This window comes from Aulostomus chinensis, chromosome 9, assembly GCF_037954235.1.
Source record: "Aulostomus chinensis isolate RoL2024-O1b breed Wild chromosome 9, RoL_Achi_v1.0, whole genome shotgun sequence".
In the NCBI taxonomy this organism is placed as follows: domain Eukaryota; kingdom Metazoa; phylum Chordata; class Actinopteri; order Syngnathiformes; family Aulostomidae; genus Aulostomus; species Aulostomus chinensis.
In genome coordinates, this window is record NC_141328.1 from 13,286,350 (window position 1) to 13,314,325 (window position 27,976).

At 40.4% G+C, this 27,976-nt stretch overlaps 2 protein-coding genes across 8 annotated transcripts in view; both read right to left on the bottom strand.

The window, feature by feature from the left end:
* Positions 1–415: 415 nt before the first annotated feature.
* Positions 416–24,630, bottom strand: LOC147255853 (serine/threonine-protein kinase 38). 4 transcript variants are annotated; one of them, XM_086213883.1, is made up of 14 exons: positions 24,566–24,630; positions 21,718–21,855; positions 19,446–19,497; positions 16,743–16,865; positions 14,120–14,203; positions 13,909–14,032; positions 12,459–12,613; positions 12,130–12,232; positions 11,677–11,738; positions 8,506–8,623; positions 8,293–8,416; positions 5,338–5,433; positions 3,647–3,741; positions 416–3,563 (listed from the first exon to the last, which is right to left on the bottom strand). In XM_086213883.1, exons 2-14 carry the CDS (start codon positions 21,846–21,848, stop codon positions 3,427–3,429), a joined length of 1,404 nt encoding a protein of 467 aa, XP_086070009.1. In that variant the 5' UTR covers positions 21,849–21,855; positions 24,566–24,630; the 3' UTR covers positions 416–3,426. The 4 variants fall into 4 exon arrangements, with proteins under 4 accessions (XP_086070009.1, XP_086070006.1, XP_086070007.1 ...); XM_086213880.1 differs by having other exon boundaries at positions 12,121–12,232; XM_086213881.1 differs by lacking the exon at positions 24,566–24,630 and adding an exon at positions 24,123–24,249 and having other exon boundaries at positions 12,121–12,232.
* A 110-nt stretch (positions 24,631–24,740) lies between these two features.
* Positions 24,741–27,976, bottom strand: part of LOC147255854 (DENN domain-containing protein 2D-like) — a 47,336-nt gene continuing 44,100 nt past the window's right edge. For all 4 annotated transcript variants that reach the window (XM_086213877.1, XM_086213876.1, XM_086213878.1 and 1 more), the window contains one exon: positions 24,741–27,953. In XM_086213877.1, the coding sequence (XP_086070003.1) occupies positions 27,886–27,953 (68 nt within the window). In that variant the 3' untranslated portion in view covers positions 24,741–27,885. The remainder of the gene's footprint in view (positions 27,954–27,976) is intronic.

The window sequence follows — 27,976 nt, forward strand, 5'->3', positions numbered from 1 at the left end:
ACGATAGTCATTGGGAGGTAAATCTAAAAAGGAGGTGAATATTAATACAATGACATATATTTGTAATTAGACATCAGGTTTTCTAAATCTGTTCTGTCTTTTTGTAACGTTCAGTCAAAAAAGCCAAATTATATGATCATGATGCAGTTTATAAAGGCAATATAAGGGAGAAACATACAAGGCGATGCATAGTTTTTAAAGGCACTGTACTCTTTCTAAGCAGTTTGGTTTCATATCAATACCAGATATATTTTTGGGACAGTTTAACCAGTTAAAATTCTTACAATTATCATCTATAAAAAAAATAGTTTGGTAACATTTATGATAATTTAAATCGATTTACCCTGCACGGGTTACTTCTTTTAGTCCGTTTTTCAAAGATGACATGAAGTTATGTTCATGAAGAAAAACACAGTAAGTGCAGAGTAATTCATTGTCAAATAGCAGAAAAATGCAACAGCCACACGCTACAAAGAGGGGTATAAATAATGTACATCCACATTCCAATGAGCCTTAATTCTCCCTCCCAAGTGATACAAGCAGCAGACATACACGTTTGAGATAAAAAAAAACAACATCTTGGAGCACGCGATCAAACAGTTCAGCATTGCATCATTTTAAATGAGCATCATCAGCTACAGTCACACACACACACAATCTCCTCCCCCACATGGCGTCATAATCAACAAACAAATCCTGCCATTTTCTCTATTGCTTTAAATTGAATGATCTGCCGCTTCGTAAGCACGGAAAGCCAGATCACTCCATTATCGGAGAGTTTCCCTATAAAATGTACCCCTGCCATTAAAAAAAATCTCCACTGCAGATTTTTCTAAATTACGTTACAATTTACTGTGCTTCAATACACAAGCTTTGATATTACATACAGTTAAGTAAGACCTTCATTCAATGGTTACATGGAAGCCAATTTGTTCCAGGGAAAAAGAAAAGAAAGAAAACCAAACCAGAGTTATGTTAAAATCCTATTCAAGGTAAAGCTAAGCACTATTATTAATTTAATAACTTAAATTTGTGTTCTATTATTCTGTTAGAAATCGGCTTCCATAGTAATCTCTCATGCATAAGGACAGCCAGACCACATTCAAATAAACAGCATTTGGAATTATTATGGCAAAGGATTCTCTTTGTTACATCATACAACTCAATTTACAATCATTTCAAATGACAGCATTTTGGATATCGTGGTCTCTGGAAAGGTTTAGCCCTGCATTTCTACCTTTGAGCAGTCACTCCACACTCGAGCTTGTTCACATGAGGAACACTGTTGCATTGTGACGTTACTGAATTAGAGGATGAGTGAACACATGGAAAAATAACTAGGATGGAATTTGTACAATTCCTGGGGTTGGGGCTCTGCCAGGAGAAAACTTCACTTATGCATCCCCAAATGTTGCGAGAAATTTATGCACACAAATAATCAACCTTGAACTTTGCGTGTCTATTCTTGGGAAGAGGTGCAGTTCTTTTCTGTTTAGATACCCATGTTTATTTCAATCATTAACCATGACCCAAATAACCCTTTCCCTGCCTTGTACCGATGGAAGTTCCAGATACTTCAGAAGCCCAAATGCAGTCGCACATCATGGTCTGGAACATCATTTGGAAATGCACACAAAAGCTCAGTGAAACAACTTTAAATTTGCCTTGAATTAATAGCTATAAAAGCCAAAATCACTACAACATAATGAGGATTTGTGCTTTGTGTCAGGTGTGTCTGCAAGATGACAAGTGAACTTTCTTTTCCTTAAGGGAGTTGGGATCAGATCAGCACCAGGAAGTTTGACACATGTTCACGTCATTTGCGTCACCCAGCACTTCATCTGTGTATGTAAATCGCCCTACATTGAGAATTGACTTCTGGTTTTGCATCAAGGAAAGAGATTAGAAGTAACCCTGGTTTGTATGTGCACCCCAGGACAATGAATGATCATAGTTCTTCGAACTACACTTTTTGGGACACTTTTTCACCCCCACATATATAACACAATGAGCAGATGCAGCACATGCAATCGCCATGTTTAAAAATAAGCAGAACAAAAGCCATACACGCAGCTGAAGTTCCCCTCTATGAAAAAGGAACAAGTGGACCAAAGTTGCATGCAGAAATGTGTGTACAAACCGCAGATTCAGCATTCCTGACAAAGCCAATGCAAATACAAAAAGCTCTTCAAAAAAGGTACATAGTACTCATGGAAATTCCAAGTAATAGATTACTCCACAATGTTGTCTGGTTGGAAGATGCCAATCGGTTAAATTTTACAAGGGGCTTTTCTCCACCGATTTTTACTCAGGTTCCTCAGTTTGCCATTTTATCACACCCCAAATAAAAATGAGTCAGTCCAATGCAGAAATCCATACGAAGTTCAAGCTTCTACATGCATTTGTGTAAGCTTTAAACTGTGGATGGATTTATGTGGGTCAACCTGCCTCAAACAGAACTATGCTTATTTCAGTGGGACGGTTTTATGTTTCATGAGCTGAAGGTTTTCTGGTCTACATTTGTAACAAGGAAATTGCATTAAAACAGTCAAATGTAGAACTGCAACATCAAATTTGAGATAATGCATTCAATCCCTATTCCAACCTGCTACATGTTTCTATTTCAGTGGGAAAAAAATCCACGTAAACATGCAAACAAATGAGCTGTTGGTCAAACTACACTAGAGTTGGATCAACCATCACATAAAACTTAAGACAGGGGAACACAAGAGGGTCGTGTGAAAATGTAACACAAATCTCACATTTGTTCTATAAAAATGCATCATTCTTACATACTCGCTCTTTTCAGCAAGCAAATCTTTTAGGTATTTTATAAAACAGCAATTTTAAGTTACTTGAGGTGACATGACAGAGAGATCGAGCAGAAACATGATTCAGTTAACTTAGTCTTTGGTTAGGTGCCATCTTTACAAACCAGCAACTGTAAGGAAGTGAGCTCTTGTAAGAAACAACACACATTTGAACAGAATCCCTGAAGAGCACTTGATACACACCAAGTGATGACTAAATGCAATCTCTGAGCCAACTGGACATAGAAGGGTCAATCAAAAGGATGTCCTGGTTTGAAAGAAGACTGGTGCTGGTTTAGAGAGGGAATGTAAATGATGCTGGTATCTCAAATAAAATCCCACTGTATCCACTGATGTAAAAGGCAAGTGGAAAAAAAATTCCAATCACTTGAATCCTAGTTCAGCCGTGTGTGAGCAGGAAGTAGAAAGGTACCCTTGGAAGCATCAGAGAAAGAGCAGACCTGCAGAAATGAAGGCAGCATTTTTCTACAGTGGAAAGCCATGGATGAAATCTAATGAGATTCCTTATCCCTGCGTCCATCCTTAGACAATAGCCCTTGGACAAGGACTCATTCAGGTTTTTATGGTGGTGGCTAAATAGCCAGCAGCAAGATGTTTATCTCTTTGTGGACTTCATGTAGGATGGGATGGCTCCTCGAGCAGTCAGGCCTTCGAAGCGTTTGTAGGTGTAGTTGATGAACACCCAGTCCTTGTTCTTCAGGTCGGCCTCCGTGTGGTTAGACACCGGAGCAGCTGGATGACAAGAGGAGATGGCTTCATTCCACACATCACGATGGAGAGAGCACAGAGTATGAAAGGACAGACTGTCAACATACCTGTTGGTGTTAGGATATCTGAATCAGGGAATTCATCAAAGTGGGATGTGTCATCGATGCTTTTGATCTCGATGGGAATGGCAGCAGGTCTCTCTCTACACAACACACCAGTGTAACATGGTAAATATCGCTATATTCAGCACCTTTTCACCTTAATGCCACTCAAAGAGCTTTGTGCACACACACATGCACTAATTGTGGGGGCCACCAGGTGAGGTAATGACTTGCTACTCCAAGGACAATTAGAAATGCGGTATCTTAGACCAGGACACTGATTACTCAGACCATCAAAAAGCCGCTGCTAAGCCATGCTGTCCCCCACAGAAAAACTTCATACAAGTTGACAATATCAGAAATTGACCCATTGAGAAACGGAGGTGCGATACAGATATGAAGGCTTTAATAATTTTAGACAGAAGGTATTATGCATCATGATCTGGCCACAGAAAAATGGACAAGACAAAAATTTTGACGTGGAGGACTTTTCCGCTCCAGAATCCAGTGAAGGACATATTAGTGTCCAAGTGCTACCGATTTTGTTTTTAAATAAATAAATATGAAATATGAATCATAACATGAAGGACTATCATGTTGGGATTGACTAAAAATTGTACATTGAAAAAAAAATGTACCGCTTGTTACTTCTTGCACCTTCAGAAGGGGCCAAATCATGCCCATTTCCTTTAATGTTTTCAATATTTTCTAACTTACATTAGGCTGGGCTGTATTTATGGTCAAAAATGAGTCCAGCCACTTCTGTTATTGTCAGACTGTTTGGATCCAAACATACAGTATAAGCACAAGCACTGTAAACATGACTACCATAATATGGCCCCTTTAACTCCGAAGAATAAGCGAGTAGGAGAATTCCCAGGCTCACTAGAGTACCATCTTGTAGGGCTTGGGTGGATGGATCAGCTAACTATTGACCCCAGACCACATCTTGAAAGCACAATGCTTTCACAGAGTTTTCTGCTGATTTTGAAACATCTGACATCCTTCTCCCTCCTTTGATGATACAGAAAGATTTATTTTGAGTTTTTGTGCCATATTTTATTTTAGGGGTGACATGGTGGTGCAGTGCTTAGCACTGTCGCCGTAAGCAAGAAGGTTCTGGGTTCGAGCCCCAGCTCGGACTTTGCATGTTCTCCCTGTTCCTGTGTGGGTTCTCTCTGGTACTCCAGCTTCCTCCCACAGTCCAAAGACGTCAAGAGGGGACGAGGCTGATTGATACTCTAAATTGACTGTAGGTGTGAATGTGAGTGTGAATGGTTGCCTATCTATATGTGTTGGCCCTGCGATGGACTGGTGACCTGTCCAGGGTGCTTCCCCCCTCTCGTACAAAAGGCAGCTGGGATAGGCTCCAGCCCCCTGTGACCCTTCACAGGATAAGTGGTAGAAAATGGATGGATGGATAGATTCTATTTTTGAGTGGTGAGGGACGTCAGAAACATAGTAGTAGTCTTAGTTTATAACGTTAAATATTATGTCAGTTTAGAATTACTGAATGCTCATGTTTGTGGAATCAATAAATTAACGAGGAAATGACTGAAACACATTTTCATTTCAATTGCAGAAGAAGCAAAGTGTCGGCATCAAAAACACCAGTCAGTCCAATCACAACATTTAAACTCACTAAAACAAGAAAAGTAAATCATTATGGAACAGGAATGTATGATGAAGAGTCTCACCTGATATGGTCATAGTCCACACCCTCAAAGAAAGGATTGGACTTGATCTCCTCTACACCGGCAGCACCAATCCTATGCTCCTCCTCACAGCAGAACCTACACAGAAGTCCACATTAACTAACATACATACAAAAATCAAAAGATCCTTCATGGAAAGAAGAACTAGGTTTTTTCTGTACCCAGCCCGGAGGGTTACTGCGGCCCCGCCCTGGAGCCAGGCAAAGGGGCCCGTTGGCGAGCGCCTGGTGGTCGGGCCTTAGCCCATGGGGTCCGGCCGGGCCCAGCCCGAAAAGGTTACCTCGTCCCCCATGGACCCACCACCTGCAGGAGGAACCGGAAGGGTCCGGTACAGTGTGGTTTTGGGCAGCAGACCAAGGCAGGCAGCACCAAGGTCCTGACTGTTTTCTGCGCTTATGTGCCGAACAGCAGTTCAGAATACCCACCCTTTTTGGAATCCCTGGGAAGGGTTCTGGATGGCACCCCTATTGGGGACTCCATTGTCCTACTGGGGGACTTCCAACGCTCTCGTGGGCAATGACAGCGTGACCTGGAGAGGTGTGATTGGGAGGAACGGCAGCCCCAACCTGAACCTGAGTGGTGTGCAGTTATTGGACTTCTGTGCAAGTCACAGTTTGTCCAAACTAACACCATGTTCAAACATGTTCAGCCAACTTGCAGGCATGTCCGACCAGGACGAGCCCTTGGGGCCGACCCAGGAAACACAGGAGGGATTATACACTCCTGATCAACATCTTAAAACCAGATTTTTTGGGGTTTACCACTTGATTTTTTTTGTTCCACAACCCTCAGGATCTTTTTAGAATTGCAAAATGACTGTCTTACTGCGTCCAACTTCAGCAGCGATGGCACATTGCAAGGGGCCTTGTTTATGCAGCTCAACAATCCTACCACGTTCAAAGACAGTGACCTTTTTTGCCTTTGCCATCAAGAGATCTTTACAGTGTGATTACTTGACAGGAAATGACATGGAATTCAAATTTTTGCACAGATTTTGGCTTTTAAAGGCTGTCGTCTTAAACTTTTGATCAGTTGATGAACAGCCTATTTCAGTTACACTGTTGTTTTCAATAAATTGCCTGCTCACAACTAAGGGTGGGTACTGAACTTCGGTACTTTAATAGCACCGACCGAAATGCCTCGGTACTACCGGGTACCGAAAATGGCAGGGTTTTTCGGTGCCAATTTTAGGTACTTGCAAGGTAAAAAGCGAAACTCTGATAGTACTGCCGGTGGCGACGAGTGGTCTCAGATGGTAGAGGAAGGCCCCGCCTTACTCTCTCTCCGATTGGCTTACCCTGATATCCTAACTGCCAATGAGGGGCAGAGTAGGGTGGTTCATGACTTCACCATCCAATGAACATTTTACTTTGTGTCCGGTAACACGTGTTACTTGCGTGTGTATGTTTTGTTACTTGCATGTGTGTGAGAAAGATGCAAGAGACGGTAATAAGAAATGCCCCCGCGGTCAAAAGTGTGGCTGCATTTTCTTAGAATCGACGCCATTAGAGCACGATGCAATATCTGCAAAAGGGGTGTCATGGCAAAAGACAGCAACACGTCAAATTTGATGAAGCACCTAAACGTGCACGGGATACATATGAGAGCAGAATGTTGCACAGTGTTTGATGTTATGAAGGGCAGACTGCAGCCTTCCTTCAAGCCTTCAAGTCCACCTGTCATGGATATGCCTCTTTCGAAATCTCTTCCGCCGGAGGAATCCTCCTTAGCCAAGAAAAACAGACGACGGGGCGGCCGCCATGTCGGGGACGTCTTCAACAGGTAAGCTAACTTTAAGCTAACACAAGTGATTCGGCATATCCATCGAGTCGGCCAGGGCTAGCGCTGTAATGTTATTTTCTTTAACGTAGGCCTGAGGTTACACCCTCTCCAGGGCTTTATTATTTTTCATTTGTACAGCTGTATGGTCTTCTTATTTATTGCTGGTGAAAAATGCACTTGCACCCTATGTCGGACGGCCTCTGTCACAAAGCTATGGCTTTTATTACTGATGTTTTTGTTGTTGTGTCGGTGATATCAGTCACCTGACTGTTCTGTTTTATCTGTTTTTATTGTAAAGCACTCTGTGTATTAATTAGTACTGTGAAGAACGCTATACCAATAAAATTTTACTTACTTACTTAACCTAATTTTTAAAAATTAAATTGTTACCCAAAAAGTACCGTACCGGAACCAGCACCGAAATCAAGGTACCGGTACCTAAATGTAGAAAAAAAAATTTTAATTCCCGAATACCCGTAACTGACAAGCATTCACGTCAACATTAATTAAGGACAAACTATGACTGTGTTTTTGTTACAATCTTGTTTTAGTGTATTTCAGTTTCTTAAACCTGGAAAGTGCCTTACGTGCAGTTTTGAAAACCGATTACCATTCGCTGGAATACACTCAAAAAAAAATTGGGGATGGTTGATGTGCACATTTCGTACCAGTTTCTGATGTCCGGCAACGAAGCAGCTCCCCTCTGGAATTGTGTGAGATTGGTTTTCTTTCGGGAATGAACTGATTCTCTCAGCTGGTACAAAGATATCCAAATTATATAGAAATGCTGACTCCATTTGGAGCCACAGACTTTGTCTATACCACGATTCACAGATGTGTACCTTCCAATGCAGTGGCAGTGACAGCGTAACACCAGTCTGTCAAATGCTGATAATTTGTCACCTTCATCTCTCTATTTTGGAAATAAAATGGCATATTTAATAGTGCTTGGCCTAATTTAAGCAAGATGTGTTCCTTGACCGTTTCTTTTGTACATCATTGCTTGGATATGACACAGTTTTGAATTGCGTTACTTCTGAAAGTCTGTTACTGGCAAATATCAGGTAATGAGGCTATGGAAAACCTGGTCTCCACATGTTCCTTGTACAAGATGCACCCTGAACAGGAAGTACTGGTAGACTTAAATATGCCCACCTGAGGATGAGGTCTTTGGCCTTCTCTGATATAGGCACTTCAGGAGGAAAGGTGAGTGTCTCCCGCCAGTTCATCACTTTCCTGTACGTCTCCTGAGGTGTCTCTGAACAAAACGGGGGATAACCTGCAGATGGAAACGAACAAACACACTAATTGTTTGTTTTACTTTGCCTGGCCTAGAACGAGTACATCTAAGCATATGATGTCTCTAACCTATCAGCATCTCATACATGATGACACCCAGGCTCCACCAGTCACACAGCTTGTTGTATCCGGTTTGCATGAAGACTTCTGGAGCAATGTAATCTGGAGTTCCCACAGTTGAAAAGGCCTAACAGGGAGGACAAGAGACCAAATAAAACATCAGCTTTCTAAATGTACTAAAATCTAGTATGTATATTAGCAACAATAAGCTTCCCCTAGAGATGCTTATGACAGAGATGCAAAGATAAGATCAGATATATAGGAATAATTCTGGGGGGGGAACCACCGGGTTATCCTTTTTTGATCCTGATACTTTCATCATCGGTGTATGAGACTGAGCCACTTTCCATAGCATCTGCCAACAATGGATTTGGATGGGTTGCTGGCACCAAGTGCTTCATAAAGTACATGTACCATGCAATAAAGTGCCTTGAACACATCAAACTTGAGACCTGCTATAAAAACAGATTTCCACAAGATTACCTAGATTTTTTTAATAATTATTAGCCCATTACATGAACCACACAATAACTTCAAAAAGGTCATGTGACACCGTAATGGTCACTGTCCCGTGTCAACAAATTTAACTCCAATGTAGGATTCAACATTTTAAGCCATTTCCCTCATTTCATCCCAGAGATTTTGTCAGCTGGATGTTTTGCAGGTCTGACAGCATCTTCTTGTGCAACCAAACCTCTTGGAACCAACACTGTCACTCCATCTACTGTTGATGTTTTTTAAATATAGCTTAAGGGGAGTGGGAGAAACTGACAACCCACAAAAATAATGAATATATAAATGTTGCATGTGGATGTGAAGGATGATGTGGAATGTGAATGTAGACGTTAATGTGACACCAAAGCAACTTCCTAATTCGATTCCTTTTTAAAGACCTCTCAAAATCATATGGAACCCAAAAAGTCACATTTATAAAAACAATTTGAGACTTTTAAGGCCTAGAATTCCAATGACTAAAGAAAGGCCTTTCTAACACCCTGCGGTAATCCTGTTATAGCTTATATGGGGTTCATACATTGAGCAGACAGCCAGTATGTTGTAATACATATTATCTGAAGTGTTTTGTTTAAGTATTGAAAGGAGGTATTATCTGGTTAAATATTAGCAAATTTACATTCAGTTCTAGAAGTAAACACTGAGTGAAGCTGAGGTCCCAAATTCAAATTTTTATTTTCTAGATAGAAAGCTCATCATGGGCTCAAAGCTTACAAATTTTGAATATATCTATATGAACTATAAAGCCAAGAGTTTAACAGAGGAGATTTTGGATATTTAATTTTAACAGAAAATGCTGTCAATAGCAGTAAAGGGTTTCACCATGTTTTCAGTATAAATGTTCTATAAATGATAAACTAAATCTCTACAAGAATCTTCAGTGTATGGAACTAATGAGTTCAGTATCTGTAAGTGCTACAAAAGAGGAGGTTTCTGGCTCAGAAGATGAGGGAAAATATTATTTTTTTAAATCAAATTTTACAAAAAGAAACAAAAGCAATTATTTAATGCCCCAAGCCTTTGAGGACTGGTATTGGCTCAGTCTTGTAGGACTGGTGTTGGCCTAGTCTGGAAGTCAGGTTAAAATCCCTGAATATGCAGAAAGGACAGAAATACTTGTCTAACAGCAAGTTTTCCACACAATTTGCTTCACAAGTTTACATGAACTTGCAATACAAAGATAAAGAATAACCCCATCAGCTGTTACAGAATGAATTCTCTGGCCATCATATTTTAAGTTTTTCACACAGGTTGGGCCATAGACAACGGCGGGGCGGAGCATTTCACTCATCTATTAACTGTATCGTAGTAGTAATTGTTTCGACGCTTACATTTATCAATCCATTTTCTTCTCCTTATCCTGTTAAGGGTCACCTTAGACAAGTCGCCAGTCCGAGAGCAGGGTCAACATATACAGACAGACAATTCACTCTCACAGCCACACCTATGGTCAATTTAGAGTATCCGATTAAGTCCCCCCTTGTCCCCTCTTGCATGTCCATGGACTGAAGGAGGAAGCCAGAGTACCCAAAGAGAACATGCAAAGTCCACACAGAAAGACCCCGTGCTTGAGCTGGGGCTTGAACCTGGAACCTTGTTGGTGTGAGGCGACAGTGCTAACCACTGCACCACCGTGCTGGTTATACATTCATCACAACAGTATTTTTTGCTATCCCCTCAGTGTCCTCTTCACAGTGTTGTGCTAGTTACTGAAAAACATTAATTAGTTATGGTTACTAGTTACTGCGATTCAAAAGCAACTCAGTTACTAACTCAGTTATTAAAACCAAAAAGTAAAGCATTACTATGAAAAGTAACTATTTAGTTACAAAAAAAGTTCAGAACTGTCAACATTGTAAGCTCTGTACTACTTGACATGCATTTTCATCACTGAAGTGAACTCTGCTAAGCAATATGGTCTATATTTATACAAACACTAAGATGTTTCAAAGTGATTGATTGATGAACTTTAGCCTGGCTAGCAGTAGCACTCCCTCGTTGAAAAGAACAACTCAGGCGCTGTTGCTTAGGTGCACGGAGTGAGGTGACATCTGTGTCGGTATCTGTGCTGGCCCCTGACCCGCTAGCTTTAGCAGCAAGTTTCGTCGGCGCCGCATGCTGCGTGCCTGGATGCTTTAACAGATTAGAGTTGCTGTTTGCGGCCGCAGAGAGGGTTTTAGTTCCGAGACACAAGTTGCATTTAACTTAAACATTTTTCTCCTTCTGCTCAACGAAGAAGTAGTGAGCGTACTTCCACGTGAAGAAACTCGCCCTTGGTTCCGCCATGATGTCTTGCACGTTCTTGCTGTTATAAACAAACACGCCCCCACAGCACAGCTCACTCTCCTCCTGTCTCTTGCACTTCCCCCAAGCCCCCCCGACACAAAAGTAAACACAGTGGCTCAGCCGAGAAAGTAAAATAACGTAAAATAAACTAATAAACGGATCGTTTAGTAACTATAACTGAGTTATTGAATTTTAAAAATAATGCGTTTGATTATTAGTTACTGTCAAAGTTACTTTTTTGGCAGTAACTAATAACGCGTTACTCCCAACACTGCCTCTTCATGACCTTCTCTCTTGAATTTTTTTTTCTGTTTACCACCTAAAAACAGTGAAATTACATATGCAAGTCCTAAATGCATTTCCAAACTGTTCACAACTCACCAGCTGCCTCCTGTTTCTCTTCCAGGTTTCTGCTTTCCTCTTGGAGTTCATGTTCTGAAAGGCTGTGAAGAGACGGCAGTTCATGATTACAAAGTGGTCATCTTACTGTTGCATTAACACCAACAGTAAACAGGTCCCATCTGCACTGTCAGCATATATAATTGGAACTTTGAATTATGGATGTGAAGCTTGCTTGCTAGGTCATGTGTATAGTCTTCTTTGTTTAACTTGTTGTCATTGTTCTGGCTGAGCATCTTCCTACACACATTTCTTAGAACTGTGTCTCAGTAGCAAACTGCCTCAAATTCCTTCTATACTAACACATTTGGCCATTAAAGCTGAAACTAACACATTTTCATGCAATAAATCATCACTGTTGGCACGTGTCAGTGGCTAAGGTTGCATGCAAGTTACTGTGGGATCAAATGGAAAGGGTTGCCTGACTTTGCTTACTGAGGTCACTGGGTAGGCTATGGTTCAGGTTCTTGTAGAACTCGGTACGGTGAGCTCTCTTTAGCCCGGTGCACAGACCAAAGTCAGACAGCTTCACGTGACCCTATGAACAAAACACATTCAATTGTCACTGCTGAAGAAACTGATACAACAATATATAACATAATAATAAATAACTTGGTTTAACCTGAAAAAAATGTAACCAGAAAACAACACAGTGTAAATTTATGTAAAGCAATTCTTGCTCTCTATGCATCTCTTCCAAAATTAAATCTCAAAAAATGGATAGAAGACAAACACAATAATCCATCATGATGGATGGTGGTTACCCTGGAGTCCAGCAACAGATTGTCAGGCTTTATGTCCCTGTGAATGAAGCCCAGCTGGTGGATGGAGTCGATTGCCAGCACCGTCTCCGCTATGTAGAACTGAGTGGCCTCTTCTGTCAGAGTGTCCTTCTTCATCAGGAGAGTCATCATGTCACCTACCGGGAAAAGAGAAGAGACAAGTGTTTTTCAAACTTTTTTAACCAAGTACCACCACAATGACCATAATTAATAATACAGTAGCGGAGCCAGTATGTTCAGCAGGGCTGGATAACATTTTTTCTAAGAGGGGCAAACCGGCTTGGATGAAGTCAATGAGGGTCCACACTCAGTGAAAGTACACACTAAGTACAGGCTCCTACAAAAGACGCAATGGGTCACTGCACAAGCTGAGCACTGCTGTTATGCGACCATGAAGTTTGCAAATCAGACACATCAGAATGTATCCAACCCCTAAAATTAGGAAAACACTGGCTCCGGTTATTTTGAGGAGGTGAGCAGCAAAAACAAAGCGTGTTTATGCTCAGGACAACACTGCAGCTGGGAGTGTTTCGTCTCATCCAGGAGCTATGGTGTCATGATAATCACTTCCAGGATTATTTCCCACTTAACGCCACCAGGATCATCTTTTCATTTATTTATATAAGATTTTTCTTATCTATGATTTCCTTCAGCCAGAATACCTGCTATTGAGCTACTATTGTAGCACATGTTTGTATTTAGGACCTGGACTGCTTCAGTGTGTTGTGTTTGTCTTACAGTCTTGGGTGTTTGGTTGAAAGGTGCCATCTGAGGTACGCTGGTTTTAGGGATTCACTGCTGAGAACCACACACACACAGACACACAGAGGGGCCTTGCCTTTTCTGTACTCCAACTGAATCCAGATTGGAGATAACAGGCGTCATATCTGTTTACCATCTTGAGTCATTTGATGATGTTGTTTGTTTGTCAGTTGTTTCTAATATTAGCAGGACTAGTTGGATCACACTGGCTGTGAGCTCCAAATGCACATGTACAATATGACTTAACGCAACCAAGAAGACAAAACTAATTGGGAAGTTAAGGTATTTAATTCCTAATTATTTACCATTTTGATAATTTTCTTTGTTTTTAAAATGTTTTTTTTACTCATTTCATCTTCAAAAAAAATATTTCTGGGATTCCTCTGTGTACCACTTGAGGGAGCGTGCATACCAGTTCACTGGCATAGACCCCACACACACTAGCTCTTATCATAGTTTAGAGAGAGCCAATACAGTTTAACACTAAATCCAAGGTGTTTTTTCTGATATTATCCACATTTTTAACTGAAAGGGCAAACTGAGTAGGATGGCTTACGATGTGATCTATATAGGTAAGCCAATTATATGCTGCGAGAAAGTGAGTTGGCTTCTGATACAGGCCTGTGGATCTGTTCTCCACATGTTCCAGACTACAAAGTGAGGCTCATACCTCCAGGTAGAAACTCCATGATGAGGTAAAGGTTCATCTTATCCTGGAAGCTGTAAAACATCTTGACCACCCAGAGGCTGTCTGCCTCCACTAGGATGTCCCGCTCAGCTCGAATGTGACCAACCTTACAAACAGCAAAACACACACACATAAGATTAAAAGGAATCCAACGGACAAAAGGCCAGCGTTCCATATACTTCTACCTCCTCACCTGCTCTTTCTCTAGCATGTCAGCCTTACGAAGGATCTTCATGGCATAGACATGGCCGGTGTCTTTCTTCTGTACCAAACGCACCTAAAAAAATTAAATAAAAATAAACTGCTTATGATAACCTGGCATTAAGGATTCGAGTTTGGGACAATGAGGTCCCAATTGAAAGCATCCTTAAAAAATTATTTTACAATGTATAAGTGTGTATGTTTACTCATGTTTCAAATCTGATTTTGGATCAAATACATGAAGAATATATCTCATATATCTATAACTTATAAGGTGCAGTAGTGCTGTAATGCATTTCAATTTTTTTTAAATCTTTTGACTGTGATTAGTCTTTGACATTGTCTATGTTCTACAGCACTTACAGCAGTGGCTGAAGCTTATCTACTTTTATTGAAGAAGGTTAATGGTTGTTTCATAAATTTCTATGATTGAATTCATGCTCACTCTGGGTCTGGGGGGAGGTCCTGCCTCAGGTGGGGCAGTTAAGTATCCGGATTTTGTTCATGAGTGAGGGTAGGATGGAGCGGGAGATTGACAAGTGGATTTGGGTGGCTAAACTGATCCGTTGTGGTAAAGAGGGAGCTAAGCCAAAAAGCAAAGCTCTCAATTTACTGGCCAATCATTGTTTAAACCCTCACCTATGGTCATGAGCTTTAGGTAAGGAGAGGGAGGGAGGGAGGAGGGGCTCGGGGCAGACCCAGGACATGCTGGAGGGATTATATCTTTTGGCTGGCCTGGGAATGCCTTGGGATTCCCTTGGAAGAGCTGGTGGAAGTGGCTGGGGAGAGGACGGTCTGGGCTTCATGGCTGAGGGTACTGCTCCCACGACCCAGATAAGCGGAGGATGATGAAACGAGATGAGAGGAATTCATGCTCATACAAATGTATTCAAGACATTAGTAAACCAGATGGGAAAGTAGGTATTGTTAATATACACTATGAAGCACAAAAATAAGGCACTGAATGATGTTTGCTTAGCTACTAACTAAGGATCGACAGATACATCGGCCGATTTTTGCATTTTTCACTTCTATTGGCATCGGCTGATATGCGAGTGGGTTCGCCGATATAATCTTGCTGGCATCCATGGGCATCTCTGTGTTGCTAGGAGACACTACAGTCTACATGCAGACAATGCCTTGCTCCTCCCCTGCTTGGAGAGTGCAAAGTGAAGCAACTTCAAAACAATGGTAAGTTTTAAACTTTAAAAGCATCTTTTACCTGTCAAACTTGGCTTAAATATTTGCCATCCAATCTCGACGTTGTCAGTTCTGTGGTGTTTTTAGGAGTTTCATTCAGCGAGCACAGGGCTTTCGCTGCATGTCTCATGTGTCTCTCTCTCTATCCCTCTCCCCTAGAGCAGGGTGGAGCAGCCATAGCAGCGGTAACGTTTACGATGAGGGAGATGTTTTAGAGGTAGTACTAACTGAATAAGAATTCTGTTAATGTTTCCTGATAACAACAGCAAACGGCTCTAAAAACTGTACTAATCCAGTTCAGTGGTGGGTGAGTTCAGTGGTGTGGGTTTTTTTTTTTTTTTGCAGGGAAGCCAAGCAAGAGAAGAGACCCAACTCTCGTTTTTTTGTTTTTTTTGTGTGTTCTTGACGTGCAAAGGCACAAAGCTGCAAAACATTGCTATTGCATTGAGACTTAGTGTATTTTCATGGAACAACTGGATCAGAGGAACACTGGATAATCCCTTATGATTTTGCCACTCACAAATTGTCCGAGTATACATGCCTTTCAGATAGGCTTATCAAATATCTTAAATGGCCAAAGCAATGTGAAAATGCGTATCATAGTTTAATGTTACAAATGTGGCTTTTGCATTTTCCATGCCTATCAATTGCCCGAGACAGGTTATTGAGATCAGTGAACCCAGTACTCGCCTGAGGGCGCTTCAACACTCAGTAGAGATAGGGATGCTAATTCAGGCTGGCTGCCACTTGGACAGAACATGAGTAATTACTGTGTTTCAGTAGGGAGGGAGCAAAAGCAGTACTGGCCCCATTTATCGCCTAATAAAATCGGCAGCCTGTGATTAAAAAAAAAGTATTAGCATTGGCCCTAAAAAAATCCAAATTGGTTGATCTCTACTACTAATGACAACCAAGTAACAGATTTCTTGATGTTACACTATTAATCTACTCAGATTTTTCTTTGCGTTTGCCACTTGTCTGTTGTTTCAGATTTTTGGAAAGAAAGATGAATGCAGAGTGTAAACATGGATCCAGTTCTGTCGCATATATTTTTAAATGTCAACTATTATCCGTCCATGGTAGACAGATTAGAGTTCAGCATTGTTAACATAAACTGCATAAGGCAAAACAGCCAGTTACATCCAAATGACTAACAGGTTAATCTCTACCATTTTATATTAATGTTCCTCTGTGCTCTCAGATATTGCACTACAAATATCCTACACAAGCTAACAATCATTGAACCACTGGGAATTTGTCAAACCAGGGGACACTGGTATTCCACCAGGCATTATTTCATTATCTGAGGCTTACAGATGTTTGAGGATGTGCCTCTAGCTCTGTAACGTTACATACTCGTGGATCAAAACATCAAATGGGACTCATTATGGACATCTTTATGCAAGTGTGTTTACCTCTCCAAAGGCTCCTCTGCCAATAACCTTAAGGGACTCAAAGTCTTCCAAGCCCAGTCGGGTGCGCTTCAGACGGAGAAATTCTGTCTCTTTCCTTGCATGCTGAGAACGTCGAATACGTTTCTGCAAAGACAGTTGCTGCCATTAACATCAGAATTCTGAGTTATACAAGCTTTACATTATAAATTATTAGCAAATGTAAATGTTTAAAGCAGTAACTGAAAACCACTCTAATACTTCGGCATCAGGAATTTTCTGCTGTGCTTCTATGTTTTAATTAAGAAAGGTGAAGAATCTAGGACGCGTGGAAACAATACCATTAATACCCTAGGAGGAGACAGCGTTTGTTCCGGGGCCAAAATTGTGCACAATTAGACCTTTGCATCCATTTTGTGGCCTTCCTGTTCGATTTTACTTGGGGGTTAAAATTTTATGGTTTGTAGGTCTTGATGAGACGAATAAATTGGTGTTGGTCCCATGTCTGTGGGACATTCTGACAGGCCGTGGCAGTCCTTTTTGTGAATGAGCCCGAAGGCACTATTGAGCAGAGTTAGTTAGTTAGGGCCTGAACCCAAAGGTACTTCGGGGCGAGGACCCTATTAAGTTTGCTGGACACACACAAACACTAAACTTCCTGCTGGAGTTAGGTCAGGGGTGTCAGTGTATGATTTGTCCGTCTTGATGAGACAAGTCGGTGTGTCTATCTTCCTTAACTATCTATCCCTGTCTCTGCCCCGCTCTCCTGCTCTCTTTCCCCCCCAACCGGTCAAAGCAGAAGGCCGTCCCCATTGAGCCTGGGTCTGCTCCTTTTCCTGCCTGTTAAAGGAAGATTTTCATCACCACTGTTACAGGATGTGCTTGCTGATGGAGAATTGTTGGGTGTAAATTCATTGAAGGAGTGTGGTACCAGACCTGCTCTACCTGTAAAGTGTCATGAGATAACTTTTGTTGGGATTTGGTGCTATCTAAATGAAACTGACTTGACTTGGTCCCATGTCTGTAGGACATTTCTACAGGCCTGGGTGAGCCTTTTTTGTACCTAGGTGGCGCTATTGAGCAGAGCGTTCTTTTTATTTTTTTAAAGATTATCACTTTTTTTGCCAGCCAGGATGTGCATGCTAAATTTAGTGAGTTTTTGAGCGGGTCTTCGCCCCTTAGTACCTTCAACTCGGGCCCTAATAAATAAGTAAAATATTATAGACTCGGAGACTTAAGCACACCAAACAATAAAAGATAAGACAAAATTGTTAAGACATAAGTTAAATAAAACCATAGAAGCTTGATTAAATTATAAGTAGCAAGAAGTAGGGATATGAAAAAAAACACAACTGATTCTAAAATCATTTTATACAATACCAACAGAAATACACTGCACAAAACAATAAAGGGAACACACAATGTAAATCCAAGTCAGTCACACTTCTGTGAAATCAAACTGTCCACTTAGGAAGCAACGCTGATTGACAATCAATTTCACATGCTGTTGTGCAAATGGAACAGACAACAGGTGGAAATTATAGGCAATTAGCAAGACACCCCCAATAAAGGAGTGGTTGTGCAGGTGGTGACCACTTCTCAGTTCCTATGCTTTCTGGCTGATGTTTTGGTCACTTTTGAATGCTGGCAGTACTTTCACTCTAGCATGAGACGGAGTCTACAACCCACACAAGTGGCTCAGGCAGTGCAGCTCATCCAGGATGGCACATCAATGCGAGCTGTGCCAAGAAGGTTTGCTGTGTCTGTCAGCGTAGTGTCCAGAGCATGGAGGCACTACCAGGTGACAGGCCAGTACATCAGGAGATGTGCAGGAGGCCGTAGGAGGGCAACAACCCAGCAGCAGGACCGCTACCTCCACCTTGTGCAAAGAGGAACAGGAGGAGCACTGCCAGAGCCCTGCAAAATGACCTCGAAAAAAAAATTTCTGGGAGCCAACGCAAGGTGTTACACTATGAAACAAGCAGTCTGCAGCAGTAAAACGTGTGAAGCCGACTGGTGGGAGAGGTTGGTTAGAGGGTTGTGTGCATGCACATATGACGGAGTCAGGATGCAGTCTTCGGTAAAACATTTTTGAAAAAAAGATCATAAATCACATTGTGAAAAGCAAGCCTAAATAGCCTGCAAGGTTTAATTCAAAATGCATGTTCCTTGTTATGAATATCTGACACTGCGGCACGATTTACAGGTCAGAAAAGATGAAGGGAACACAAGAGCTCCACTTTCAACACTGACTTTTGAATCATAAAACAGACAGGAAACTTACAACAGGCAAATATCCATCACTGAGATACACTGGAGATACAGTATATCTTAAGACGCCCTAATGGCTGGAACAATGCACCGGTGAGCACAAAAACCTAATACCTCTCAATTCTTTCTCACTTGGTGTTATTTTTGATGTACAGTAAGTTTCACTGTCTGTCAATTTGTTAATTTCTTTTTTGCTGCCAAGGGGGAACTAAGGATAATTATTTTCCAACTATCAAGCTCAAGCTAATCTAGTCTCTAGCATCTTTTATTTAGATTACACAGCCTCATTAATATTAATTTCAACAAGACTGATAGCCTTGATTTTAAGTGATTATTCATCTATGATAACTAGTCATTAAATCTAGATACAACATTTATATCATTGTTCGTAGATACCAACAAACCTAGTTAGCTGTTTCTGCTCCAGCACAGTCATGTGGACAATTTTCCACTCACCTCTTCATCAGCCAAGCCCTCCTGATCCATCACTTTCTCTAGTTTCTGCTGTCTGAAAAAGACAATATTACCATGACCACTGGTATAGGAATTAACAACTGAGCACATCCCATTAAATCGATATCAAAACTTTTCCTGACTTAACCCTGGATTGAATTCCAGGTCTTTTGACAAACTATTCTGAATTTTCTTTTGTTTGAAAAAACCAAACAACCACAGAGGTGTTAGTCAAATTCCAATTAACAGCGTTCAAATTTTTTTTTTTACATGGATGACAATTAAATATGAACATCTGGCCCCACCAATTAGATTTATTGGTCGTTGGGTTTCCAGAGTTTTCATTTGAATATTTTTTTGTTATTTCCAATGAAGACTAAATAATAGTGATACACCCAACAATATTGGTAAATACAAGCCCCACCCTGCTATGTAGGCTGCTGCTGCAATCTGATTGAAATCACTGTGATAAAGGATCCAAACTTAACTACTTACATGGTTAATATTTTGGTGTTGAACAAATTAGGAAAGTTTTCACTTCCTCTCTCAATCTGAACAGTTGTTTTCGTCACGCTGGACGAAAACGAAAATGATGACGTCAGACCCCTTTTTTCCATGACGAAAATGAGACTAAGACGAACGTCACCATCGCCCTGTAAAGACTAAAATGTGACGAAATTGTATACATTTTCGTCTGACGAGAACGAGACGAGACTAAAATGTTAGAGGGTGGATGATCAAAGTTTCAAAACATGCGTTTTTTTCCCGCCAAGTATAACATGCGTGCAATGTCAATCAAGAGCTCAAACATCAGAATGGAGCCAGCTGTAGCTGTTGGTCCTAATGGCCACGCCCCCATCATCAGTACACACGCACTAAAAGCCTCCCGCGCGCACACACATACACACAGAGACAAGTCTGGGCCTGTCTGCAGCGGACGAGACACACACCATGGCAGCAGCAGCGGTGTCGGGTGGTCGTAGAAAGAGGGATGATTAGAGCATAGCTTTCGTCAATGTTGGGCCAGCCCTGTGATGCATTTTCTTTTTTGTATTAAGCCTAAAGTTTGGTGGTCGTGGTGGTGGTTCTGCCTCCCTGTGGTGCAGAGAGCACTTCCTAGTGCTACATGCTAAAGCTAGAATGAATGGGGCTGCCAGGGCCCCGCTGACGTTGGCTCGTTTAAACCAGCCCTTCTATTCATTTAGCATGTTATGAATAAAACCCCTGTCCATTTGTGGACGGGTGGCAAGTGAAATGCTTTGACCCACGTTTGTGGGACTGGGAAACACGGTAGTCTTCAGACCTGCTGCTGTTCCCTATCTAAGCAACACACCTGGATGCTTTAACCAATAGTAGCAGCTAAAGCCAATATGTAGGACATGAGGTCATTCATATGGAAGTCAAGTGTGCTTTTATTTTTTGTTTAATCCTATTTTATTGTGATACAATACTCATATTGTGTGCCAGTGTGTTGTCTGCATCTGCAACAAAATAATAGAAGTAAAAGGTAGAGAAAGAAAAAGAGGGGAAAAAAACTCACCTTTGAAAGTTAGATCAGTTTCAGTGTGCTTCATTCTAACACCTGTATTGGCCTATTAAGTCCATACACATCTTTTATTTATAGGTATCTTTGATATTTGACTAAAACCTTTGAGTTTTCGTTGACTAAAACTATCAAGGATAGAAATGACTAAAATGTGACTAAAACTAAGAAGCATTTAGTCCAAAAGACTAAGACTAAAACTAAATCTAAAATGCCTGCCAAAAACAACACTGAATCTGAATAAAAAAATTCCTTCCAGTCAGGTCAGTTTAATCTGATTGAGGTGTTCAAAGTCAGCTGTCTGCTTCATCTTGGAGATGAATAAGGTTTAACAACCAGCCTGGGCAATAAACCGGGATTTAGAATTTTGAATAAGAAAAATTCTGGTCAATGGGCTGTTGTTTTTTTTTACACTCTGTATTTCATAAATGCCATCTCCCTGTTTAATAAAAAATGTATTGAACCAAGAATCCTAAATTATGCACTAAACTACTCTGGTAATTTCAGAAAAAAAAGCCTAACTTCTCAAAACAGGAAGTGGCAAAGTGGTTCAAACCTACCCACACCCACAGATGACAACACAAATTCATACAAAATATGTTTTGGATGTCTCAAGTTAAAAAAAACAACAAAAACACAAAATCAGAAATGGGCAAGGTTTTTTTATGCTTCACAGTAAATGAAATGAAAATATCTTGAAATGAACATAGAGATGGAATCTGTGGATGTTACCTCATCTCTCTCTCCTCATGCTGGGCAATAAGGTTACTGTAGAAGTTCTCCAGGGTGACTTTGGCCATTGTGACCCGCTCCTTGGTGTGGTTACTCATGGATGAGCATGAGGTCTGACCGGTCATTGCCATGCTTTACCTGGATGGACGTACAGGGAATGAAATGAGCAGGAAATATGTCCACAGCACAATATAACCTCTGTTGTTCCACATCACTGGGAATTGTCCAATCAAGACTTCTGCTATGTAACCTGGAGTGAGAAAAATGCTATACTACAGCAGAAAAATATATGAACAGAAGAATGATTCAGTCCTTACAGCTTCCGGTTGAGCTCTAAACAGTTGGAACTATAAGATGACAAGTGACCCAAAAAAAGAGGAAGGAAAGCCACTGGCTTTGCTGCTTGAGCAGAAAAATAATAACATTGTGACAGTACAGTTATGAAGAAACAATCAGGAAATCGAATGTATGCAACCACTGATTGCGGCGTCATACTGTCAGTTCATTTGATTTCAGGGCATGAGGAGTTCCAATATAGTTTTGGACAGTGAAAATTTCACGATAATGCAAGAAAATCAAATCAATAACAAAATATGTCTTGCAGGGTTCCAGCCCTCTCCAAATGCATTTCAACAGATCAAAAACCTTCTGAGGATGATACAAACCATAAATTTTCAGTTCCCAAAAAGGGATTCAAGTGCTTTGTTTTTTTCTCCAAATTTTTTAAATTTTATTTTCATTCATGGGGGCAATATTTTCAAGTTTCCAGTCCACTCCCTGCATTCGAAAAGCAGAAAATGACAGTGTTCACTTAAAAGTTACAGGCTTTAAATCACATTTTGGCCTCTTTCATGCAGTGAAAGGACAAGAATCGTTAAATTAAGTAGGTAAAAGTAAGTAAACTTTAGAAATTAAATCAAGTCTTTTGAATGCAGAAACAACTGTTCAGTTAGAAGGCAAGGCAAGGCAAGGCAATTTTATTTGTATAGCCCGTTTTCACAAACAGTTTGTCTCAAAGGGCTTCACATGGCATCATAACAACATCCTCTGCCCTTAGACCCTCACATCGACTGAGGAAAAACTCCATAGAAAACCCTTTTAACAGGGAAAAATCTGAGAAACCTCAGGGTGAGCGACAGAGGAGGGATCCCTCACCCAGGACGGACAGACGTGCAGTAGATGTTGTTACAGCCAGAAGTTATGAGCTAGACTCACACTTTGAAAATTGGCACGTTTGGGGTTTTATCACCCCTTTAGAGATATTTCAGGGGTTGAAATGGATTGAGTGGGCCATAATCTTTAAAACAAAACACACAGAAATTCAACTGAGTGACTTTGAGGCGGATATAACTTTTAAATCTAAAGCTGTGAGAGGGAATCACTTTTTGGCACTGGTAAACAAGCATTTATGCAGTTGTAGTGTCTCTCCCAGAAGATACTTCAACTAGTGAAATGGACCTAGCGGAAAACAAGTTTTTAGATATAATCCACAGGAATGAAATCAAGTCATTTGAATGCAGAAACCACCCTTGAAACCAAGTTATGATCTGAAATCACTTTTTAGCATGCCACCAGTATAAATAGAGATGAGTTTATGAATTTTCTCAACAACTTAAACTTTGAGCTTTAGTGACAATCATAACACAGACAGTACAGATTACTCTATCCATGCCGCATTACTCTAAGTACACTAAATAATGTCTACAATTTTCCATTAAATAGGTACATTTAATCAAATGTAAAAAAAAAAAAAGGAAACGACTAACATGCAGCCTGAAAATATCACACTGGACAATCTCAATGACAGAACATTTCAAAACCTTCTCTGAGATATTTATGTCCTTGGGTAAAAAAAGTTTGAAGAAAAAGAAGAAACCAATTTGCAAATTAAGTGTTTAGCAAACCTGAAAAGGTTTTCAGCTCACAGCCAGTCTTACTGATATAAGTTACTTCTTAATTTTAGATAGAGAGGCATTAATGTCACGCATCAGTGTAAGCTTTCTAGTACAGCAGGGTAGACGTGCAAGCCCATGGCATGTGACAGTATACCCACATCAACACACGATGTAAACATACACAACTCAGATGAGTACAAAGAATTACTTTTACGTTAAAAGACAATTATAATTTTGTACCAAGAGTAATGAAATTGATTACATATGTATATATGGCGTCATTTTCTTGAGGGTGTTCACGGGTTGTTTTGTCCAACTCTTATCATAGACAGCCAGGAACAACAACACGTAGCGTTAGCTTCCGAAATTGTTAGTTGTTGTAGCTCTGCAACGGTAGTCTCTCAGACCGCGATCGAACGTTAGCTATGCTTACTATGACGGCAAAGTGAAATAAACACATGTAAACTCGTAATTTCATATTTTGAATTGCCACAGTATCGGTTAACTTACCTACTCAAAAAAGCAAATTCTGTTACCTGCTAACATTAACATTTGCTAAACTAGTTAGCTTTAAAAGTTCCTGACCACACTCCGTCAAGTTTCACGGAGTAAAAGCCAGAATTTCCTTGAGTAGTTCGAGTGCAATTGACAATGTACCATACTATTCGGAGACGGATGTTTTACTTTGAAAGCTTCAACCGGAATGACTGGATTTACATTTTGACCACCTTCACAATGAAATTACCCGATTCTCATTGCTAAAGGAATAGTTAGCTAGAGAACGTTAGCCATTTATTAGTTAGGTAGTTTTAAATTGTTCTAAAAAGGAAATTACGCGATATATTGATTTCACTTACATATGCTTATTCGCATACCACTTATTGAGGCAGATGTTATACAAGCAACATTACGGCCTTTCATTCTACATACAGAAGTTGTCTTTGTTCGCTTACCTTGGACGAAGGTGCGGTGTCTGGCGTTTCTTCCTCTACTTGACTAAGTTTATTTCGTCACCTTCTGTTTAAGGTCAGCGTGACACCTAGTGGCTCGAACCTGAAACCTCCTGTCTTGTTCGCTTCAATCACACACAAACGTGATATCCCAAGTTTGTAGATATTTGTGCCTAGGATCTATGCCACTGTCCAGTAAAATGAAGGCGAATGGACGACTAATTGTAGTGCTCACAGCAGTGTCTTTGAATGTGGCCACGTTGAATGAAATGAACATAATGAATCACCCCATAATATTTAACAGTGGGTTTGCTATGGTGTGTAGTTTTCTATTTCTCAAGTCATCTAATAAGCTTCTTTGTTTGACGCCTTTTACTTTTCACAAGCCAAATATTTGATTTTAAAAGATGCCATAATGTCGTATTTTAGTTTTTAACTGCAATTGCCGTAGTGGTAGTAGTATCATCCAGACTTGAAAATCATCACAACTGTTTCTGAAACTTCTGAATGCTCCAAAATAATTTAATAATTAATAAACAAACTATTAATGTTGAACAATTGCAAATGATTCGACAATCTGTCTTTATTTCTCTAATAGTGCTCAGCTATATGTTCAGACATTAATGGTTTTTGATTGTGCGGTCTCATATATTCAGTTTTATCAGTTTCATATATTTACTGTTCAAATCCATACTCCACCAATATTGATGCGTTGTTGGTCTCTGATAACATACAGGCACTACCAGTGTATTTAATATATTACTTGTGCTGTTGGTAGTATTGAAAACTGCGGCAAAGCAAATTGTCCCTTGGGGACATTTCGGACTTCCTGATCCTATACACACAGGCATGGGTTTTTGCTCTCTCTCACTGCCGTGCGTTCACACACACACACACACACACACACTCTCTCTCTCTCTCTCTCCATTTGTAAAAGGGCAAATCAGAGGTTGTTCTTCTAAAGGGTAATTGGTGTTAACGTTAACAGGTCACTACTGGAAATCTTTTCTTTTCCGATTGATGATATGTTAATGTTTTCCACGAGCAGCTGATTTGGCAACCTTAGTATGGGACTGGGAATTAAGCTTCACAAGAAGGCCATGTATACTGATTTGGAGGACCAGGTTTTCCAAGTCAGAGCTATACAGAGTGCAAGGGTCCTGGCAAATCCTCATTATCATGCTGAGTTTGGACTCCTCCCATCAGGTACAAAGAATATGTTTTCTCAAAGGGCCAAATAAAATTGATATGTTCAGTCTTTTGTCTCAGCAGGAGTAGGGGTTGTACTTAAGTCGCTGCAAATGATGACATCCACTACCAGTGTATTAAATATATTACTTGTGCTGTTGGTAGTATTGACAACTGCGGCAAAGCAAATTGTCCCTTGGGGACATTTAGGACTTCCTGATCTTATACACACACTCACATGTATCTGGTCTCTTGAGTCAATTTTAAGCACACTTATTGCTGTCAGTGTGTTTATTATCTAGTGCCTGGTAGCGATGCTTTTTGGACAAGGAAACTCATTGACGCTCCTGATATGGCACTGAATAACAGCAAGAGAAGATTTTGCATGACGTTATGATGCAACACTGACCTTTCGAATTTAAAATGTCATCATTAATCATTTCATTGAGTGACTGCCCACTCTCTCTGGCTAAGGTGCCTCAACCAATAATAAATGTCCATTTTCCTGAGCTCCTGGTGACACCACATCACTGTAAAAACACATTATTGCTAAGTTATCGTATAGTTAGCATTGTTGGCGGGGAAAACCCTTTTGGCCAAAAACATTTTGTTCCATCATGAACAGCAAAAATGTAATAAGATTGCCCTTGAGACCAAGCCAGTTTGTGTCAAAGTGTAAGGGGTTCTCTCAGGGCACTGCTGAGATCACACAAATAAGGCCAAACATGCATTTTATGCATTCAAAGTGATGGTTGCTGCTGTCAACACCGAGGCAAAGAGAACTTACTTTTCACATATAAATTATTGTGGCTATTTCTTTTCTCAACTACACTGAAACAGTTAATGTAACAAACCAAACACTTTGCACTTGTCTATGATTTATTGAATGCAAGTTATTAATACAATTCATGCTACTCTGCTTTACGCTTACTGACTCCTGACATTCATGTTGTGACCAAATAAGACTTTGAAACTGGTGCATGAAAATTCAACATCAATATTTCGAGGACCTTGTTTGATTTGTGTCTCCAGGCAAGTGTCCCTTATTTTTCCAATATTGAAGGTGGCAAATCCACTTAAGCGACAAAGTGATATTAAAAAATGGATCTGGCTATAACTAAGTGGCAAACTTGAGGGCTGAAAAGTGACAGCAAATCAAGAGGTGCCAAAAACTGCCATTCACTGAGTGGCTGCTTTAGCCTGCATCTCACTCCACTCCAGTTCTACTGTCTGGTCTGAAAATGGGAACATCTGACTGCAGAAGGTCAGATGATGTAAGTCAAAGTAGCTACACTATTGAATTTTGGTAATGAGATAGAAGGTTTCAGGTTACTTTCAAGGAAGACAGTCACAATAAAAAAAAGAATGAAAGAAAGAATAGTGTTAGATTGCTGCCAAAAATCCCAAAAGGCTACCAGTCATTTGGGACTGGTAGCCCACCAAGCAGACTGTAGGTGCATGGAGTTAAAAAAAAAAAAAAAAAAAAAAAAAGGTCTTCATTTGGAATTATTTTTCTGCTCATCAGCGAGAGTCTGTGACCACCGACTGAGAACCAACATAACCAACTCAATCTCCATGTGTCAGTGTTTCATAGAGTAGACAACACAGCATTACAGTAAGTCACACTTTGGTATATTATTACAACAAAGATCTGACAATGAGGAAACACACAGTCCTCAAAAATGATCAAACTAGGCAACTGGACTCACCTCTTGTAAGTGAAGATGTTTCCCCTCTCATCCAAGAAGCTTCTTCAGTTCTAAACTTCTGATGGGAAGTATCAGGTATATAATCACCCAGTGGTGTTTACGAGAGGTCGTAAGGCCAGAACAATAGGGACATTAGGTGGTCATGTGAGCCTATTGTTTTGGCCTTATGACCACTTATTTTTTGCCACTGCCCCCTTGGGTGATTACATACCTGATACTTTCCATCAGAAATTTAGAACTGAAGGAGCTTCTTGGATGAGAGGCTAAACATCTTCACTTACAAGAGGTGAGTCCAGTTGCCTAGTTTGATCATTTTTGAGAATTACGATGACCTGGATGACTGAGAATATTCACAAATGGAAACACACAGTGCATCATTCTCATCTTTTCCTATATTTATATACACCCAGAGTCCCATGTTAAGAGCTAGTCTTTCTTTGTCTTGTCCCTTTTCTTCTTCTCCTGATATTCAATGATCTTTTGGTGAAAAATTCCTGTAAAAGAAAAGTTTGAATCA